Below are 15,100 nucleotides of genomic sequence, written 5' to 3'. Positions count from 1 at the left end.
TTCAGCAAACATAATTATAGTAGCTTCGTATAGTTCAGCTGCATATGCCAAAAAGTATATATGTTCCAAGTCTGCTCAAGATATCATGATCAAGCCGCTCAAAAAAAAAAGATATCATGATCAAGCACATGGAAAGGGCAGAGGACCACACATACTAGAAAGTTCAGCATTAGCAAATCCAAAAGAGGTTGCTCAGAAGAGATAGATGTATCACAACCCCTATTGCTCTCGCGTAAAGACTTTTTTTTACGCGACAAGAAAAAATGACTACGAATTCCCCTTTTTGTTTGCGAATCCCTGTTTGTATCCTTTGAGCGCACGCCTATTAAATAGCGATCAAATCAAGGAAATCGATCAAACGATCCCAATACCGTGAAAGAGAAACTTCCCAGATCCAAGGAAGCTTATCATAAAGGGCTTCGACAAGGGATTTCTTCGTTCTTGAGCAAAACGATAAAGATCGGATAGATTCGAACCGATGAATCTTCCACTGTCATATAGTCAATAGCTCATCGCTTTGTTTTAACCTCTGAAATGGTGTTTGAGCATTGTCCTAAAAAAATGGTGTTTGAGCAGGCCCAAAGGCACACATGCAGCTGAATGAATAGGACATGTGTGCGAGTAATTCAGCGGCCTGCAGGTAATACAATGTCACAGAAAAGAGGACAAGTAAAGTTAAGCATACAGTGCAGCCATAGAACCTCTGCATCACAGTAGAAACCATATTCCCATGCTAAGATGGACCACCTGAAGAAAAAACGCATTCAGATACAGACACGCAACCCAAATTTGTACATAGGCAGGGTAAAGATTGAATGACTTAGCAGTAACTGTAACTAAGGAGTTTAGAAGAACATCTGATAGGCAGGGCAATTGAGTACCTTTCGAGGTTTCCGTGCCTCCCCGCCGCCGCAGTCGCCATCGGCGGTAAGTTTCCGGCGAGGTGGAGGCGCGAGAAGCGCGAGTGTTCAAATCCACTGTTTTCTTCTCGGCTTGTCCATTCCAGGAACCCCCTCCATTTTTGAAGAAATTACCGCCAACTGCCACCGCATGCCAGCCTGACCCCAGGCCGCACGAGTCCACACGCACTCTACTACCAAACGCAAACGGCTAGGGTATTCGCCCCCGCCGCCGTCTCCTCCCATCTCCCGCCGTCGCCGCCGTCCCACCCCCGCCGCCATTTCTCGCCCAGCCCCCGACCACGTCCTCCACCGCCGGCCACGTCTACCGAGCTCCTACGCCACCAGATCGCCGCCGCCGCCGCACCCGTCTCGCCGGCCCCCATCTCGCCGCTGTGCAGATCGCCGCCGACCAGCTTCCGGATTCAAACCAAGGATCGGGCCCCTGGGGCCCCGGGCGCCCGCCCCTACCGCCCGGGCCGGCGCTGGATGGATCTGAACCTCTACCTGGGCCTACCTCCGCTGCCGCGGCCTCCAGGCCGGCTGGGCGCAGCCATGGATTGCCCGGCGCCAGCGGGCAGCCCCGTTCCAACACCGGAGGACGAGCCCGCGGCAGGATCGCCGCCGCCCGACGAGATACCGCCGCCGCCGCCGCCGCTGCCCGCGGCATACTCGCCGTCCAACGCGCTCTCCACGCCGGAGATGCCGCCGATCGACCCCATCCTCGTCGACTGGCTCGACGGCCCGAGCACAGACGACAGCGAGGATTACGCTGGTGACCCCGCCGTGCCTACCGATTTATCCTCAGAATCAGATGATGGCCTCGGTACGGGCAGCGAAGACGCTCTCGATGCTGGCGAACCGGCTCTGCCTTCTGATGCGTCCTCGGACGATGGCCTGAGTTCCGACAGCGAGTATTATGTGCTGCTGCCGAATTTGGTCATCCCGGAAATCTCAACCGAGGATGATGAGCCAGCGGGATTGCTGGCGGCACAAGAGGAGGTGCTGCGACTTGACGAGGTAGACTCGCCGGATTCATGGGGGGTTGATTTTCCTATGATTTTTGCTCAGCATGATGGCCTGGGTACAGACAGCGAAGAGGGTCTTGATGCCGGTGAACCGGCTGTGGGGTTTGATGCATCCTCGCACGATGCCAATGCCTCTCCGCCACCGCCGCAGCAGCTGCCCCTTGCTGGGTTGGAAGGAGTTCGGCTTGAGTGGGTGGAAAGGCTCTCACGCCCTGATCGGGCGGCTCCTGCCGCCAGAGCGGAGATGGTTAGCACGAGGCAGTCTGTCGGGGGTGCGATTGAGGACACGACGCATGAGCTCCGCCTGCAGAGGGTGATCCAGGTGAGTGAGCAGCACCACATTGTGCGGCCAGGGCCAGCGAGCCGCAGCCAGCGGGCGACCAGTCCGGATGCCGAAAGACTGGCGCAGGCCATCCAGCGGTCTCATAACTCTCTGGATGCATCAAGGCGGCAGAATCTCGATGCCAATGGCAAGGTGGGAGGAAAGGGTGCTGTCAAGAACGATGGGAACTACTGCGGATGCGACGCCAGTTTCGAGTGCAATATCTGTCTTGATGCAGCTAGAGAGCCCGTGGTTACACCGTGTGGCCACCTCTTCTGCTGGCCATGCTTGTATCAGTGGCTCCATGCACATTCAACCCGCTCGGAGTGCCCTGTCTGCAAGGGGGAGGTGCTCGAAGTGAACGTCACACCGATTTATGGAAGAGGAGGTGGCGAACGGGATGCTTCCAGCAGTCGTGTCCCTCCCAGGCCGAGCGCCAACAGGAGTGAGAGCTTGAGGCAGGAGCTGCAGATGCCAGATCCGAGAGGCATTGTGAGCATGGTGAGGCAGGAGCTGCAGATGCCAGATCGGAGAGGCATTGCGAGCATGGTGAGGCAGTCGATAGAAAACCAGGATCAGTTGAGAGGCCAGGCAGCTCCACCTGTAGGCGATGTTGAGGTGGCCGTGCTTCCTGAAGGCGGGACAAGGGTTGCCAGGACTGTGCGTCGGAGAGCTTCACCTAGTCTTGCTTCACTCTCCCCATTAACAATGCGGCATGTGCGGCGCAACGCTGCCCCTGAGAGTGGCAATCCGGTCGAACCGCCGTCTTCTAATTCTGATAATGCTGCAACAACAGTTCCTCAGCAGTCGTCGTCTGTGGAGCAGGCGTCGACATCTAGCACGGTGGCTGTTATAGTGGGGCAGGCAGCCCAAAGTAGGAGGTCCAGGCCGCCTTCGGAGTCCACAACCACAAGAAGAACGAGGAGGAGGCAGCAGCACTAGGTATATGTGGTGCCTGCCATTTTGTTTAATAAATCTATGTATCATGCCCTGTTTTTACCACTCCGAACATGTCAACATTATGTAAGGTAGGGCAGTAGGAATGTGTATATTCTGCTTTGCTCATGTATGTACCTTCTTCCTGGGAAAAGGAATCGAACTCAGTTTCGATATCTTTGTTACCATGTATGGGTTTCATAACCATAGGAAAGGCTGGTTTTTACGTTGGCTCGCCAAGCCTAACACAACCCTCCTCCTTTACCCGGGCTTGGGACTGGCTATTCCTAAAATGCATAGGCGGAGTTCTTTGTTACCATGTATGCGGGAATAAATTTCCCAAGTGTTGTGTCTGTTTGTTTACGGTGTAGTATTGAGTGTTGTCACTGTACTGTGTATGCCCTTGTGTTTGACGGTACTGAAGCTCAAAATTTGGAGGTGTGCATTCATTTGCTCACCTATTAAGACTGATGAAGGTAAGCAACAAATGAACCGTTCTTTCCTATTTCAATGGTTTTCTCTTGCCTTAATGAATCGATCTAGTGTCAACTGAGTCTATGGCGCCATCCAGATGTAGGATGAATCTCTTTCTTTTTTCCTTGCCATCTGAAATGTTACCAGGAACCAGTCTCTTCTGTTTGCCACAGCCCACAATCAAGTTCGTTTGAGCAGGTGAATGTATCTCATTTACATTTCTCGGGATTATGATCTTACTGTCCAAACGCTCTGCATAATATATCATAGATACTTCCAAAAAAATCAGCGTTGGCAGGGCTACTATTCAGGGTCAGGGAAGTGTCAACAGTGTGTGCCATTATGTTTCCTGATGCTAAAGCTGATAATTTTGAGGTGTGCTCAGCAAACAGTTTTGTACTGTCAAGACTGACGTCCAGATTTTGGACGAGTCTCTTGATTTTTATTTCCTTGCGATCTGAAATGCTAGTCCAATATGAATGAATGGCAGCAAAGTTTGCAGAGGCCCTAGGCAAAATTCCAGCAAAGATATCATAAATAAAAATAGGGTTCAAAATTTCTAAAAAAATGGTAGTTTAGAAGAATTTCACTAGATGGTTAGTTCCAAAAATTAATCCAGAAAATCATGTAAAGCACACAATCAGAAGAGAAATACTGCTTTCCGGCACTTATTAGTTTGTTAGTGCCAAAAAAATATTCAATTTATATACTCAAAGAAATTATTAGCCAATTGAACTTCTAATGCAATAAATAATAGATAAATCCCATCTCCGAACACACGACGAGCATGATATGTTTGTTTTGTTTTGAACGGCTGGAAGCATCCACGGTCATCATAGAGAACCAGACACAATTAGGAATGGAGAATCTTAGACTAGCTAGGAATGGAGCATCTTAGACTAGAAAAACACTACTATACGGCTCTGGTCCTTCAACTTAAACCTGTCGACTTAGAAGACATCTCTGTCCGAGTTCGGCGAGAAAATAATATAGCCGGCCTTTAGAACTGAGTCAAAGTTTTCACTGCAGAATTTTGTTCTTTTTTTGGAGATGCAAGTGTGTGGGTGTGACTCACACCGTGTGTACATGTGTTTTTAAACCCCTGGAGTTCAACTGGCAATTTCACACCTCGAGCTCACACACCACCACCCGGCACAAGCGCGGCCGCTGCGTTCTGCTCAGGACACCGGAGGTGCGCCATTCTCTCCATCTCCTTCATCTATGCATTCTCGCGTGTGTGCGTCTTGCTGCCAGACTTCTGGGGAGTGCTTCGATCAGTTAATTTACGTGAGATCACTTGGCGTATGCAGTCATCATATCATACAGCCGGAGCACGCATTAAGATCATGGCGCATTCCACGGCGCCCCCGCAGCTACATCGCTTGGTTCTCTCGTTTGTCCTGCTTCTACTCCTCATTTCCAGGCACGCTGACAGCCGAGGCGCTTCGCTGAGAGATCAAGCCGCGGCGCTCCTCTACTGGAAATCATCACTCAGCTTCTCCTCCAAGCACCAGCTGGGAACCTGGAGAGACGACGGCATGTATCCGTGCAACTGGACCGGCATCACCTGCGGAGACACTCGGTCAAGCGGAGGAACCACGGTGAAGGTCATAAGAGAGCTTATCCTCGGCGGTGCCGGCATCGCAGGACAACTTCACACCCTCAGATTTCAATCACTCCCATACCTCGTCAATCTCGACCTCAGCGATAACTATGGTCTCTCTGGCACCATCCCTCCTAGCATCGGCTCTCTTTCCATGCTTTCCAGCCTCAACTTCTCCGGTGATCAGCTCAGTGGGCACATACCTGTATCATTTTGCAACCTTGGGAGGCTCACATACATGGACCTCTCAAACAATAATATCACTGGCCAAATCCCTCTTGCCTTGGGAAATCTCTCAAGACTTGCCATTCTTTATCTGGATGGGAATAGGCTCTCAGGTACCATTCCATGGCAACTCGGACACCTTCAGAACATGAAGGAGCTGGATTTGTCCTTGAATATTCTTTCTGGCGAAATACCTTCCGCCATTGGTAACCTGACAAACCTCAACTTTCTAGACCTTTCTGCTAATTTTCTGTCGGGACCTATACCTAAAGTGCTAGGACATATCCACACCCTGCAAGTAATATCCTTGTCGGTAAACAACCTGACTGGCACAATTCCGCCATCCCTTGGAAACCTCACAATGATGAAAATAATGGTCCTATATCGGAATCAGCTCACTGGTCCGATCCCGGTAGAGCTTGGGATGCTCTCGAGCTTGACTAAGTTGGACTTTTCACATAATCATTTGACGGGTCCTATTCCTTCAAGTATTGCTGGAAATCTTACTTCAGTGTCCCATTTTTTTCTTTGGAGTAACCTCATAACTGGATCAATTCCTCATGGGTTTGGAAATCTTGTGAATCTGGAAATCCTCGACATTTCGATGAATTTCATAGTTGGATCAGTGCCGACAAGTATTGGGAACATGTCTTCACTCAGGGATATACACATAGGAAGTAATAATCTCTCTGGGGAACTGCCGTCTGACTTTGGAAACTTGGAAAATTTGGAATATCTTGCAGCCTATAAAAATCAGCTGTCTGGCATAATCCCTCAGAGTTTTGGAAATTTGGTTAATATGATAGAAATGCGACTATTCTCCAATCAAATCTCTGGCTCTTTGCCTTCATCGCTCTCCAACCTTACCAATTTGGTCAGCATTCAACTGTCTAATAACCAGCTAATAGGACACTTGCCAGAGTTGTGCCAAAGTAAAAAGCTACAAAGTTTAATACTTCATTACAACAATCTGGATGGTCATGTCCCAAAAGGCTTGAGGGATTGCAGCTCACTAATATCCCTCGCAATTAGCGGTAATCAGATTGAGGGAGACATAACTGAAGCCTTTGGGGTGTATCCACATCTCACAAAAATTAGTTTGTATTCAAACAGGTTCATAGGTCGGCTCTCACCTAACTGGGGCGCATGTCAAAACTTGACATGGATTGATTTTTCCAACAACATGATAGAAGGCAATATACCTTCTGAGATTTGGGAGCTAAAATATCTTGCAAAGCTTAATCTGGATAACAATAAGTTGACCGGTGAGATACCACGGGAAATTGGAAAGTTAATCAGCCTATACTGGATGGACTTAAGAAACAATCAACTATCTGGCCAAATCCCTAAACAGATAGGCCAACTTGGCAATCTTGAGCTTCTTAGTTTGTCAAGCAACCTGTTGAGTGGTAAAATACCAGAAGACATCGGAAATTGTTTGAAACTACAATTACTACGGATGAATAACAACAGTCTTAGTGGAAGTCTTCCTCGTAATTTGGGTCATTTAGCTTCCCTACAAAGAATGCTTGATCTTAGTATGAACAATCTCACTGGACCAATACCATTGGAACTTAGCAAGCTAGAGTTGTTGATGTTTGTGAATTTCTCACACAATCAATTTAGTGGTGCAATCCCTATCTCGATTGCAAGCATGAAAAGCCTATCTGTATTTGATGTATCAGACAACTTCCTAGAAGGCTCCGTCCCAAAAGGGATCCACAATGCATCAGTCGAATGGTTTCTCCACAACAAAGGCCTTTGTGGAGATCTTTTTGGTCTGCCTCCTTGTGACCTCCCACCTGCGACTCATAACATAAAGCGTCAAAAAATAATACTATCAATCGGCGTTCCCATGTTTGCCGCTACTATTTCAATAGTATCAGCTGTAATTGCTTTTTTCATTTGCCGCAAGAAAGTATCTCAAAATACTGATGAAGTGAGAAAAAGGGATGTATTTTCTGTATGGAGCTTTGATGGTAGAATGGCATTTGAGGATATTATCAATGGAACTGAAGATTTTGATGACAAGCATTGCATTGGAGAGGGGTCATACGGTAGTGTTTATAAAGCAGAACTTCAAGATGAACAAGTGGTTGCGGTAAAGAAACTCCATGCAGGAAATGAACAGGTGCATGATGAAGAAATATTCCAGCATGAGATTGAAATGTTAACAAAAATTCGACAACGCAGCATCGTCAAGCTGTATGGATATTGTTCTCATCCACGGTACCGGTTCCTTGTATGCCAGTTTATAGAGAGAGGAAATCTAGCTTCTATCTTAAGCAATGAAGAACTGGCAATCCAGTTCCACTGGCAAAGAAGGACAACTCTCATAAAAGATGTAGCTCAAGCTATCGCTTACCTCCATCATGATATTCACCCACCGATAATTCATCGAGACATCACAAGCAGAAATATCTTACTAGATGCTGATTACAAAGCATTTGTCTCGGATTTTGGTATTGCAAGAATGTTAAAACCGGATTCATCGAATTGGAGTGCACTAGCGGGGACGTATGGCTATATAGCACCTGGTAAGTTTTTTCAGTACAATACTATATTCTCTAATAAAATGTTTTAAATAGGAATGAGCTGCACTGATGCATGTTTCTAATTCTTATTTTCCTATGGTGCATCCAGAATTTGCGTACACATCTGTAGTTACGGAGAAATGTGATGTATATAGCTTTGGTGTTGTGGTGCTTGAGGTGTTAATGGGAAAACATCCAGGAGATGTGCAAAATTTTATTTATTCGTTGGGTGACCAATTTCTCCTAGAAGAAATTTTGGATAAACAACTTCCACAACCCGAAGGTGGTGAAGCAAATGACGTGAAGCGGTGCATCTCTATGGCATTTGAGTGCCTGCTTCCTTCACCTAAAGAAAGGCCAACTATGCAGAAAGTTTATCGTGATCTTATTTTCTAAATTTACGTGTTATATTCTTGGAAATGTACTGTTCTAAGCTTCTTTAGTTCGGAATAAACTTAGGCTGCCTCTCTGTCCAAGCATATGCAAACCAAATAACTAATGCCATTTCTGTTGGCCACCATAGATTATGTGGGTCGCTAATTGTACACTATAGAATTATTCACTAGTGATCATTCGGGTCATTCATCAAGCTCATGATTATATTTTGGAAGGAGGCTTGAAAATGATGATAACTGGCTCATATATGTTCTGCTATCTGAAATTTTGGTATCTCCTAATTTTCCTTCATGATTACCACTTCCATCTATTGATTATCTCTAAAAAATAGATCAAGATAAGTAATCTCTTCAAGAACAGAAATTCTAACATGCAGTTGGTCACGTATGGTCAATAATTTTTATCTTTAAGACAGATATAGAAATCAAATGCCAAGTTGAATTCGTTAAGTACATTCGAACTGTTGAAAGAAGAAATACTACTATTCGGATGAAGCTCAACGTAGGTAGTGATGAATCACACATGGGTACATAGCAAGCCGGTGGAGATGTAGCGGATTGGAAGAAAATAAGATTTTTTTAGGAAATAGGGAAGCCTAGCCTCTGCATCAATCAATGACACGGCTTTTATTTAGATTTTATTCAATAAAGATTTGCTAAGAGCATACATAAAAAAACTCAAAGCCACCACACAACATCTAGAAAGCCGACAATGGGTTAAGTAACATATCGTCAGGGTCTCATGCCCTAAAACACAAAGAACGACCCACCAGCTAATCACCGGGGCATCACTGAATTGCCCTATGGCGAAAATAGGAGCACACATCCGGAATAGCAGACCATTGGCGAGCCCCTATTGCCCTTGCTTCAGAAGCCGTCACCACCATCAACCACTGGTCCATCTTTAGGGTAGAGATCCGTATAGCCCTTGTCAGGCCTTCGTCGACGCCTCCATGGTGCCCAATAACGCTTCCACCCTACACGAGTCCATCAAATTGCATCCGTCACGGAGGCCCCGTTGCACCATGCAGCCGAGACATGAAGTGTCTTCATAATCTACTGCAGCCTCTGTTTGTAACTATTTTGTTGTGTATTTTTTTCTGTAGTGACATGAATGGATAGCACATGGTTAAATTGTGGTGTATCTTTAGCTTTCTAAAAAGGCTTATATTTCAAAATGGAGGTAATAATTCGCGGGCAGTGTCAACACTAGTATACTTTTGTCCCAAACCAGCAAGCAGTTATCTAGTTTAAGCCTTCTCTCCTCCTGCCATCACATTTGCGGTAAAAGAAATGTTTGCCAGCTACCATTTAGATTACAAGTTTCTGTTACCACAACCAAATATTTTATTTGAACGGATGAATGTTTGTCAGTTACATTTCCACATTGTCACCTGACCATTCGAAGAAACAACACATAATAGTACAGTATCACTATCACAGATAATTCCAATAGGATCAACATTGGCTATATAATGCTATTCATGGCCAGGGAAAGCCCTGACTCCTCTCCTCGTGCCGTTTACCAGTTGCTGCTGCTCAGGAGTGATACTATGGCCTGGCCGGCGTCGAGTAGTGCTGCTACTACTGTAGTATGTATATGCAGCAACAGTTTCAGTATTTCAAGGGTCTCCTCTTGTCTTAATAATGGATTAATCTAGACATCTAGTGTCAACAGAGACTGGCAGGAAAATTTGCATTATATGTTGGTACAAGCAACTGCCCAGAAAGAATAGAAGAAAAATGCATATATGCTACTGCTGTGCTGCAGAACATGAAGACTCCTCCTTCATTTGTAGTGATCACTGATCACCCTGACAAGCAATGTCAGCACTAGTCTAGTTTGAGCCAGACAAGCAAAGCAGTTGAGTTTGTTTGAACGGATTTTCATGAATCATTTGCCATTCACATTGCAGGATTGTCATTTGACGATTACTCAAAAAACATCACAGATACCTCCAACAGGATCAGCATTGGCAATGGTCCTATTCATTCAGGGCCAGGGAAGCCCTGACTGATTCCCCGTGCCGTTTACCAGCTGCTGCTGCGCTGCTACTGTGTGTAAATGCAATAGCAGCGAATACTGCTTCTACTGTGGAGTAGAGAAAGCATCACTGTATATGCAGCAACAGTTTCGGTATTGTGGAGCAGGAATCATCATCATGACAGCAACAGAAACAGCAGAGCGAATCCTCACTTGATATCAGGCTAAAAGAATAATTACAAGCAGCAGATGCAATGCACGCCCACAACAATGGCGACCCTCTGCCCCCACGCACCCAGCATCCATGCTGCTACTCTACAAGGCTAATTAACATCAGATTAAACAGTCTAGGGGTCCAAAAAACTGGGGCAATGCAACAGCACAACAATGTCCTAATTAAAACAGACCATAAATACTGTTTGCGGACTCAAGAGTCATCTCGCTTCGACGGTGGCCTGGTGCGGGTAGGAGCTCTGCGGTTGCACTTCGTTGTCGGCACAGGCCTGCTGCTGCTGCTCGGAGGCTGAAGAGGCCTTTTCCAGGCGCTCCTTGGGGGCGCCGGCATGTGCCAGGAGGTCCTCGTAGAGCTTCACAGAGTCCCGAGAAAAATCAGCGAGCGACTCGAAAATGCTGGCGAGGCCGATCTTGAAGCCGTTGAGGGTCACGTCGTGGGTGTCGCGCATGCAGTGGTGGTGCCGCGCCTTCTCCGCCTCCACCCGCCGCCGCAGTACGTTCAACGCCTCCTTGCGCTCCGACAGCTGCTCCACACGCTGCCTCGCCTCCTGCTCCCCCGGCCGGTGCTCTAGGAGGAGCTTCGTCTCGATCACCTTGTTCTCCGCCCGCTTGTAGGCTGTGGCCTTCTTGTCCAGCTCCTTGGCCAGCCCGTCCACCTTCCTCTTCTGCTGCTGCTCCTCCCCCTGCTTCAGCCACAGCACCCGCACGCTCCGGTTGAAGTTCCGCATGGTGAACGAGACGCGCTTGTAGGGGAACTTGGACAGTGTGGTGTGCCAGTCGTGGCAGATCACGACCAGCGGCGGCGCGCCAGCCCTGTTGGGCGCGATGGAGGATATCCCTCGGGAGTATCGGATGGTGTCCGTTAGGATGAACTTGGACAGCCAGCCATCGAGAGCTTCAATGTACGATTTCTGTGCACTGACGTAGCTCACGAAGCAGGACCTCCAGTTCCTGAGTTCAACCTCCAGCTTGAGAGTGGCATGCCGCTGGGCGTCGTTGCAGAACTTCCCATAAGCAGGGCAGGTGAAGGAATTCACCTCAAACATTATCTGTCTCTGAGTTTCATGCGAATCCACCATCACTTTCCAAGTTCTTGTAAAGCTGCCATGGAGCAGAGAAAGCATAAGTATTGAATCAACAAGAACACATCGATCCTACACACAAACAATAAGACTAGCTTACCCATGCAACAGCTCGACAAGTTGCGGTTGCAGCTCCTCATCCCGTAACTTCTGTATTCTATCCGATATTGATTCTGCAGCTCTTAGAGAAACCCAGATCCTTGTGTACAGGTCTCTCACATTTGTCCTGGTTTTTTCAGCACAACGCAGCTCTGAACCTTTGGCGTCTTGGTTCCTCAGCTGCACACATTTCTTCTCGTATGTTTGTCTGATTTGATCAATAGCCTGCACCAAACCAAGTCATTTAAAATAGATGTAAAAATATGAAATGCACTTAAAACATCTTGCATGAAAGACAGATATATACACCAATTCATGGGCACAGAAACTATGCAATGTGACCATGGTGCACAGGAAATAAAGCGGTGATATGCACTGCTTTGATAAGCAGAGGCTGGGGTATGCCCCATTCCGGAAAAAAATGCAATATGACCATGGTGCACAGGAAATTATTACATTGCTTTTGATCTATAGATAGCACAATATCAGTAATATCACCATGTCAAGATTTCCACAGGAGGTCTTTAAACTTAGCCTTGTTCACTGAAGTCATGTCAATACAAAAATAAGCCGCAATTTCATATCAATGTGGTGCCACTTTTCCTAAAAGAATAACTTGCTTTCACTTTTAATGATATAAAGCCTTCTCTATACTTATGTAATCACATGAAAGATCAAATGACTACACCATAAAAGGTATCCAAGCTCAAACAGATTCAACCCACCTTAACTTCTTCATAAAGTTTCTTCTCCCAAGCATACAGTCTCCCTAAAGTCTGAGAGTGACTTCCAGACTTCATCCCACCATAGTCTTCAAATATATCGGTCTTGCTGGTCTCGCTCTTCTCTGTCCACGACAAACTATTCGAGCTTGCTCCCAGCTCGCTTCTATAAGATGACGACACGGACGACGGAGACCGATGCCACGCGATGGCATGGATTATTTTCGACGAGTTCTCTGCACCAAGAAAGAACCACCAATGTTAATTCCATCAATCAAGCACACACCAGATACTACACAGCAACCAATAATAACACCCAATCTGTAGCCCGCAGTGTGCGAGCATCAAGCAAAAGCCAGTCCTTGTAGCAGGACTGGAAGTGCAGATTCATGGCGCCAATCATGAAGCAGGCCGCCTTTAGTCATTGGTAGCACAAAAGGACCACCTTGGCAACGAAGAACCACAAGTAGTAGCATGAAAAGGGGGCCATGGCATGACTGCAAAGTAGAAATTGACCGTGTGGCGGATATTACATCAGGGGAATATTTAAAGGCACTTTTTTAAGAGATATGCTCCGTCTAATCCAATCTCCAGGGCCACAAGCGAGTGAGGTCCTAAACAAAGAACAGTAAATTCCATACCACCCTGAGTGTTAAAAAAAAGTTCCCCAAATCCACCCTGCTAAGTAACGCAAGGCCTTCTTTCTTCTGATGTAGAAGAACAGCTTTACGCCCAAATCTTGCATTTTTTCCGGAACAGCAAAAAGGGGTTCGACAACATTTGTGGCAAATATTGGGCAGGTTGCAGTGGGAGGGAGAGAGAAATCGAGGCAAGAGAAGTTGGGGGGATGTGAAAAAGGCCGGACCTTTGAGCTCGGGGGCACGGGCGGCGGCCTCGAGCATGCCGGAGACGTCCTTGCCGGCCTCGGCGGCGCGGGCGAAGAGCTCCTCCACCTCCTTGAGCGCCGCCAGGAGCTCGCGCCCCGGCAGCACGACGGACACCTCCAGCCCGCCGGCGCCGTTGTTCCTCGCCGCCTCGGATACATCTTTTGTCTCTTCCTGCTTGGCCACCCTGAGCGAATCCTCGGATTTAGGGTTTTTTTCCGCCGCCGCTGACGCCGCAGCAGCAGCGGGCTTCTCCCCCTCGTTGTCCTCCTCTTCCGCCTCCTCGAGGTCCGGGATCCCCTCCCGCTCCCTAACGGCGCGCATCTCCTCGTCGCTGATGGCCGCCGCCACCTCCTCCGTCCCGTAGAACGGGTTGAAGAAGTCCCACCCGCCGACCGCGGCGGGGGGCGGCGGCGGCGTGGCCGGGGGCGTGTAGTAGTACGGGCGGCCCATCTCCGGCGTCTGCCCGCCCCCGCGGCCGTCGTCCTCCTCGTCCGCCGCCGGCGCATCCGTCGGCGGCGGGGTCGATGGCGCGGCGGCGGACGAGGGCGGCAGCGCGGGCGCCGGGGTAGCGTGCTTGGGGGAGCCGGGAGGCGAGGCGGTGGGGGTGGGGAGCGTGATGAGTATGGGCGCCGGCGCGGTGTGGCGGGCCACGAAGATGTCCAGGGCGTCGGCGACGGAGCGCAGGGCCGCCGCGTAGCCCGCGTGCGCCGCCGCCAGCGCGAACCGCCGCTCCGCCGCCAGCTTTATGAGGCGCTTCCGGTCGCGGCACACCGCCACGGGGTCCCCGCCCGCACCGCCACCGCCCACGCCGCCGCCGCCGGCGGCGAGCCGGGAGGCGGCGCAGTTCCCCATCGGAGGCTAGCACCCTAGCAGGCTAGGCAAGGTTTATTAGAGCAGGGTTTAGCGTAGAGTAGAGAGGAGTGAGGACTGAGGAGTGAGTCAAAGTCAAAGTGGGAGAGTGTGAGGTAGAAAGCAGAGGGAGAGAAGGGAGAGATGGTGGTTGTTGTCAGGTGGTGGTGGTGGTGGAGAGGGGTGAAATTTTGTTGGTTGTGGGAGTGGGTTTGTGGGGGAGAAAGGTTTGGGAGGACCCCTTCCTTCCTAAATTCTGATGATGATGACAGGGAATCTTTGCATGGTTTGTTTATGTGGGGCTGCAGATTTGGGTCTTGTGAGGGTTTGGGACTTGGGAGGAGTGACTGATGACTGTCTTTAGGGATGAAAGACCTAGGCCAACTAGAAAAGGAATTGTTAAGGAAAATCACAGCTCAAATATTTTTATTTTAAAAAAATAGTACTAGTATAAACTATATAGGAATGTTTCTATTTTATTTCTCTATTAATGGGTCAAATACAGATACTAGAAATGTGCCTACTTCATTTCTCTATCGATAGGCAAAATAGAGATAGTATTTTGCAATTAATTAATAGCAGCATAGTTTGTGGCTACATAGCTGGAGCCACAACAAGATATAGAGGGATATTGTTTGGTGAAATTAAGATAGTACTTCTGCAAAATTAATGAGTAAAATTGGGACCACAAAAACGATATGGAAGAATATGGAAGTAATATACGTAGGATATCATTTGGTACAGGGAAGATACTATTGGACAGTTAAGAGAGTAAGTTGCGGCTATAGGATTGAAATATCAAGTATATAAAAAAATTGTATTATTTG

At 48.1% G+C, this 15,100-nt stretch overlaps 3 protein-coding genes across 4 annotated transcripts; 2 read left to right on the top strand and 1 right to left on the bottom strand.

Moving 5' to 3' along the window:
* Positions 1 to 1,291: 1,291 nt before the first annotated feature.
* On the top strand, positions 1,292 to 3,352 carry LOC124652952. 2 transcript variants are annotated; one of them, XM_047192003.1, is made up of 2 exons: positions 1,292 to 2,803; positions 2,834 to 3,352. In XM_047192003.1, the coding sequence occupies exons 1-2, from the start codon at positions 1,389 to 1,391 to the stop codon at positions 3,189 to 3,191; spliced, it is 1,773 nt and encodes a 590-aa protein (XP_047047959.1). In that variant the 5' UTR covers positions 1,292 to 1,388; the 3' UTR covers positions 3,192 to 3,352. The 2 variants fall into 2 exon arrangements, with proteins under 2 accessions (XP_047047959.1, XP_047047958.1); XM_047192002.1 differs by having other exon boundaries at positions 1,292 to 3,352.
* A 1,653-nt stretch (positions 3,353 to 5,005) lies between these two features.
* Positions 5,006 to 8,417, top strand: LOC124657493 (probable leucine-rich repeat receptor-like protein kinase At1g35710). The gene is made up of 2 exons (XM_047196037.1): positions 5,006 to 8,024; positions 8,131 to 8,417. Exons 1-2 carry the CDS (start codon positions 5,006 to 5,008, stop codon positions 8,415 to 8,417), a joined length of 3,306 nt encoding a protein of 1,101 aa, XP_047051993.1.
* A 2,417-nt stretch (positions 8,418 to 10,834) lies between these two features.
* LOC124657492 (protein ALTERED PHOSPHATE STARVATION RESPONSE 1-like) lies at positions 10,835 to 14,276 on the bottom strand. The gene is made up of 4 exons (XM_047196036.1): positions 13,403 to 14,276; positions 12,541 to 12,773; positions 11,817 to 12,040; positions 10,835 to 11,735 (listed from the first exon to the last, which is right to left on the bottom strand). The coding sequence occupies exons 1-4, from the start codon at positions 14,274 to 14,276 to the stop codon at positions 10,835 to 10,837; spliced, it is 2,232 nt and encodes a 743-aa protein (XP_047051992.1).
* Between the last annotated feature and the right edge of the window lie 824 nt (positions 14,277 to 15,100).

Source organism: Lolium rigidum, chromosome 5, assembly GCF_022539505.1.
Source record: "Lolium rigidum isolate FL_2022 chromosome 5, APGP_CSIRO_Lrig_0.1, whole genome shotgun sequence".
NCBI classification, from domain to species: domain Eukaryota; kingdom Viridiplantae; phylum Streptophyta; class Magnoliopsida; order Poales; family Poaceae; genus Lolium; species Lolium rigidum.
The sequence above is the reverse complement of the archived record's forward strand: the minus strand, read 5'-3'. Positions and strand labels throughout refer to the sequence as shown.

Excerpts from the sequence above, each read along its gene's own strand:
- LOC124652952 (XM_047192002.1), top strand. The coding sequence starts at position 1,389 with ATGGATCTGAACCTCTACCTGGGCCTACCTCCGCTGCCGCGGCCTCCA.
- LOC124657493 (XM_047196037.1), top strand. The coding sequence starts at position 5,006 with ATGGCGCATTCCACGGCGCCCCCGCAGCTACATCGCTTGGTTCTCTCG. Across the intron at positions 8,025-8,130 it reads GTATGGCTATATAGCACCTG|AATTTGCGTACACATCTGTA; the intron begins GTAAGTTTTTTC and ends TGGTGCATCCAG.
- LOC124657492 (XM_047196036.1), bottom strand. The coding sequence starts at position 14,276 with ATGGGGAACTGCGCCGCCTCCCGGCTCGCCGCCGGCGGCGGCGGCGTG. Across the intron at positions 12,774-13,402 it reads CCGTGCCCCCGAGCTCAAAG|AGAACTCGTCGAAAATAATC; the intron begins GTCCGGCCTTTT and ends TTCTTGGTGCAG. Across the intron at positions 11,736-11,816 it reads CTTGTCGAGCTGTTGCATGG|CTTTACAAGAACTTGGAAAG; the intron begins GTAAGCTAGTCT and ends GCTCCATGGCAG.